The sequence below is a fragment of the Humulus lupulus genome, chromosome 2 (assembly GCF_963169125.1).
Source record: "Humulus lupulus chromosome 2, drHumLupu1.1, whole genome shotgun sequence".
Taxonomy (NCBI): Eukaryota; Viridiplantae; Streptophyta; class Magnoliopsida; order Rosales; family Cannabaceae; genus Humulus; species Humulus lupulus.
Window position 1 is genome coordinate 31,193,907 of NC_084794.1, and position 5,361 is coordinate 31,199,267.

Consider the following 5,361-nt stretch of genomic DNA (forward strand, 5'->3'; position numbering starts at 1 on the left):
GGAAAATTTAAAGAGTTTATTTTCTTTAAAAATAATTAAGGAATTTATTTGTATTTTCTGGATATAATACCGGCTAAAATCTTACATATTTTAATCGACTAGTCGAAAGTGCGGGTTAATAGCGATACCTGGAAAGAATAAGATTTTTAGCGGATTGTGGGAAATACCATTGTGATACCCGAGCCTAGGTATCGAGACCTTAGGATAGGTCTCCCCGAGACTTAGGGTTTAGTCTCGAATATTTTGTATAACTTTCCTTAATAGGTTTAAAACCAAATAAGGATTCTAAATCCTTACAAATGACTTTTATTAAAATGACCAAACTGCCCAAAATAATAATAATGAATTATTAGTGCCATAATTAATCCGAGTATACTGTACGGATAACTACAGTATTGGCTAAGCGTAACTGGACTGAACGTTGGAGGGTGAAAACTTGCTGAGCGCTAAGGACTCCAAGTAAGTCACCTTATATTGTATGGCTGCAACATGAAATGATTATTGTCTTGTATGTTAGTATAGGGATACATGCACATATATAGGCTGTCATAGAAAGTTGCTTAGAGACGTTAGTCTAGTGAGTGCTGATTTAGAAAATATGAACGGTAGAAGTCCGTCATATCCTAGACGGTTGATCCCCGTCACACTGCTTGATTTTATTTATGTCCGGTTCATTACCGCGACGAGTGGCCATGAGATGAGGATAAGCTGGTTAAACCTAGGGGCGCCAAGATAAATGGGACCTAGGGGCCCTCATGCTTACTTAATCATTGGACGGTTAGAATCCGAGCAAGTGCTCTGATAAGTTATTCCCGGATAGCAGCCGTGAATATTGGCCATTCCGTGAGAGTGCCTAGAGATACTAGGGGTTGCCAAGATAGAGTGAGGTTGAACACCCTAGGGGCAGCTGCTCACCAGCACCACTGATTAACATAGAAGTCTTCGTAAAACCGTGTAAATTGGATTACGCTCTTGGATAAGTAGCGATGCCCTAGGTAACACGATAGTTACCCTTGATGAGAATATTTATTGGCTAGATCTTAGTGTGGAGACTCGGTTCTCTTTTATAGATTAGCAATTATGTTGGAGGGCGCGTTACGTCTGAATTGTTGGAAATTGTCGAGCGTTGGTCTCGAATTATATGGTGATATAATATATCTGCTTGCTCTGGGATTTTCTGAGTGCAGGGATATAATTGTTGGTAAGATATAGTTGTGATATAATATATCTGCTTGCTCTGGGATTTTCTGAGTGCAGGGATATAATTGTTGATAAGATATAGTTGTGATATAATATATCTGCTTGTTCTGGGATTTTTTCTGAGTGCAGGATTTTTATCTAGATATGAATTAATTTATCCTTGGTTATCAGGCATGACCATAAGTTTGCCAGGACGCTTTAGCGTTCTTGAAATTGATTGTGTAGGGTCCGGATGGGTCCGAAACCCTAATTCTCTACATGCTTTGTTTGAAAGTTGATCTTACTAAGCGTTTTCGCTTACCTAGTTGTTTCATGTTGTAGGTAAGAGCAAGGGCAAGGCAGAGCAGTGAGCGCTGGAGTCTTCCTTGCAAATGTACATGTGGACCGACCTTTTGGGAAGCCGTTTTATTTTTGGAAATGTTGTGTAATTTTCCTAAACTAGGCTCACTCTACTCTTTATAAAATATGTTGAAACTAAATGTTAAGTATGGCCATACGACTTTTTAAAAAGTTTTTTTTCTATACGGGTTTTTGAGACATTTTGTTAAATGAAAACATTTATATTTCCGCATTATCGAGTCTTGAAAATCCGGGTCGTTACAGTATTGCGGTAAATCTTTCTAGCCGGAACCTAGCTCTGATACCAATGTATGAATTTACCTATCTATCCCTACACATTCACACATAAATTAGTAACATCTAAGGTCACTTTTGACATTTCAATCTTGGAGATATTTTCTGAAAATAAGATGTGATTATTTGATTTATTCAGAATCCGAATACCCAAAAACTTTCTAACCCTCTACCTTCCTGTTTTGTAGAAATGAAATGAAGGGTTTCCTTGTTCACATGCAAGTCCCAAGATCTAAGATCTCTATAGGTTCGGTTAGCCACAAAACAAACACTAAACTTACTCAAAGGGTTTTCAAGTGAGAAAGTATAGAAAAAGAAAGATGAAAGTATAGAGTACAAACAGGAATTTTATAGAGGTTCACCACCTAAATTTGGGGCTACTTCCTCTTGAGCTCACCTTAGAGGTGATCAAGCTCGATATGCACTAATAATGATGAAACCATTACAAGATCTTTTGAGATTCCAGCCACAGTGGATCAACAAGGTAATCTTCTTCCTTATTCTTGTTTACACTCAAGTTTCTTCAATACACAAATGCCCTCAAAAATCCTCACAACTCTCTTTCTTTTCTTTCTACAGGCTTTTTCTACTCTCAACCCAAAATCACCAAGACTAGCTTTCAGTATCTCTTTTTCATCCCTTGTCTTTTTCTTTTTACTGATTTTCTGTCTGTATCTTCTTTTTATTACAATAGGTACACATATATATAGTTTTGAAAATACAGAGTAACGATCTAGATTTGACTGAGCTGTAAAGTTGTTGTTGTAATAACTGAAAAATTCTGTTGTAATTGATCCTGTTTGAGTGGTTTGAGACTTAATGAGAGGACTTGTTATTTTAACATTAATTATGGAGTGTCAATGTATATATTTGGACGAAACCAAATGACAAAACTTATTATTAATTAATAGTAGAGTGTTGCTATTTGGCACTTTAAGGTGTCCAACACCACATGAGATGATACATTATGATTGGTTAGCGATACTCCATAATTCTTATTAAAATCAAATGTGTGAACTCCGATATTAGATTGTACCAATAACAGTATACCAAATGCTTGTGGTGGTGAGCACGTTCCCGTTAGCAATTCTCTTAATAATATCCCTTTCACACTTTACAAATACAAAGTCGTCCATCGACCCTTTCGTTATATGGCTCTTTCATGGATTGACATAGTGCCTCATCCACCATATATATTTATTCTCCTATTTTGACCAAGATTTTTGGTTTTAATATTGCATGATAAGGGGTATTTGACTAAAGTGATATTCTTTGGCCATATAAATACACACAGTTTGACCAAGTTTCTCATTTGGAAATGTCAAATATTTCAACTCCCTACTTAGCTAAACCAACTCATCTATTTATAGGTACAATCCACGTCCATTAAACTAAAAACCACATCCATTAAACCAAAAGTTTCCAAAACGACATGTCGTTCTCAAAACCAAACCCTCTCTTCCTCACTTTCTCAATATTACTCCCTCTAATTTTCCTCCATGCAGCCAATGCCACTGACCCTCTCTTCCATTTTTGCTTCAACAAAGAAAACTTCACATCCAATAGCCCATTTGCCAAAAACTTAAACGAACTCCTCACCAACCGTTTGCCCATCAAAGTACCTCCGACTGGGTTCGGAGTCAGCTCGACCGGCCAAGGTGGCGGTGGCAACAGCCAAGTCAACGGGCTCGGCCTCTGCCGCGGTGATGTCTCAACCGAAAGCTGCAAGACCTGCGTGGCTGATGCTGCCAAAGAGCTTCAGGAGCGCTGTCCTTACAACAAAGGAGCCATTGTTTGGTACGACAATTGCCTCTTGAAGTACTCGGACGGCAACTTCTTCGGTCAAATCGATAGCGGTAACAGGTTCTACATGTGGAACGTTAAAGACGTGGATAATCCCGAGTCGTTTAACCCAAAGGTGAAGGAACTGTTGAGTGGGTTGTCATATAAAGCTTCGAGAACATCAAAGTTGTATGCCACCGGTGAGCTCGAGCTCGGGGCTGGACCGGACCCGAAGCTGTATGGTCTGGCTCAGTGTACTCGGGACCTTAATGGGATGGACTGTAAGAAGTGTCTTGATGATGCAATAAGCGAACTTCCAAACTGTTGCACTGGAAAAATAGGAGGTCGTGTTGTTGGTGGTAGTTGCTATGTTAGATATGAGGTTTACTCTATTGTTGATGCTTGATTATAGTTGATTACATCTTTTATCGTTATATCATAATATAGTGCTTTAAATAATTAATTATGAATAAATGTTAGCTGTTTTCATCATCATCCGGTAAATTATTAGATCATGTGTACGCCCCCGTGGTTAAGTTTACTTCGGTTAATAATTACTATTTATTAATGCGTAAGATCATAATTAAGTCTTGTACTACGTTATTTTTTTTTTATACCAACATATTAGTTCTACATGAAAAACAGAGGAGTATGCAAAAAATACCAGAAATACCATATTGTAATTTGCTTATTAATTACTTGTTTGACAACAATTTTATAATTGTGTGTATTTTTAGTAGTCAAATGAGAAGTAAAGATGACGTTAATATCTCATCTCAGAAAAATAAACTATTGGAAAAATAAATTCCGAAGTACTTCGTCGTAGATATCTGATAATTTAAATTTTATTTTTATTATGTAGCTCTTAACGTAAATAAAATTAAATGATTCGAACGTACACGAGCTAAATGAACTACCTATATATACGTAACACGTACGTATTGTATAAATTAAAGACCAAAGCCCCCTCGAAAACTTTAGTTCAAAACTGTTAAACTTCATGAAAACTTTACAAAGATTCAGCTTTTTTATAAGTGGAATTCCCAATATTCATTTCATTGAAAAATTAACTTGCCAATAAGCTAAATGATAGGTTGACTTTAAAAATCAATGGCTAAGCATGTTGATCTCTCTCTCCAAATTCGGTTGATGCTCTGAAGGCATATACATGTAAACTACTATCAATTCCTCTCTCTCTCTCTCTCTCCCCTTATTATATAGTTATTATACAATTCTGGGTTTTTAATTAGATCTAAGAATGGATTCATCAAGCAAGGATTTTTGTTTTAGAATTTGATTTTTTTTTTCTTAACACGTTTACTTCATTGCAATTTATCTGTTATTAGCCTGGTAATTAAACATATTGCCCAACAGAACTATTCGAGCACTCAGAATACCCTATTGATTTAAGCGCCTTGGTTTAAATATCATATGTGGCTGACTTGACCTGATCTGACCTAGCTAGTGATGCATGTGGTGATATATGTTTCATATTATCTTTTATCTTTTATTAGCATTCTGTTGGTGTTGTGCTTTTTCCCACGATATAAATTAAGTTTCTTCGAAGTAAAGCACATGACCCGGCCAGTGACGAGGGTTCTCTCTTTCATATGATATTAAGTGGAATGAAATTAAGTGGGAAATTTCACTATTGATGCATAAAAGTAGCCCATATAGCAAAATGATATTACGCTAAAAAAACATCACATTTTTATCCTAATATTTCTTTATATTCCCAAAATGCCC

The 5,361-nt window shown here is 36.5% G+C and overlaps 1 protein-coding gene across 1 annotated transcript; it reads left to right on the forward strand.

Moving 5' to 3' along the window:
- The first annotated feature begins 3,215 nt into the window (after positions 1 to 3,215).
- Positions 3,216 to 4,206, forward strand: LOC133817620 (cysteine-rich repeat secretory protein 38-like). The gene has a single exon (XM_062250190.1). The coding sequence runs from the start codon at positions 3,266 to 3,268 to the stop codon at positions 4,019 to 4,021; it is 756 nt and encodes a 251-aa protein (XP_062106174.1). The 5' UTR covers positions 3,216 to 3,265; the 3' UTR covers positions 4,022 to 4,206.
- Positions 4,207 to 5,361: the final 1,155 nt, after the last annotated feature.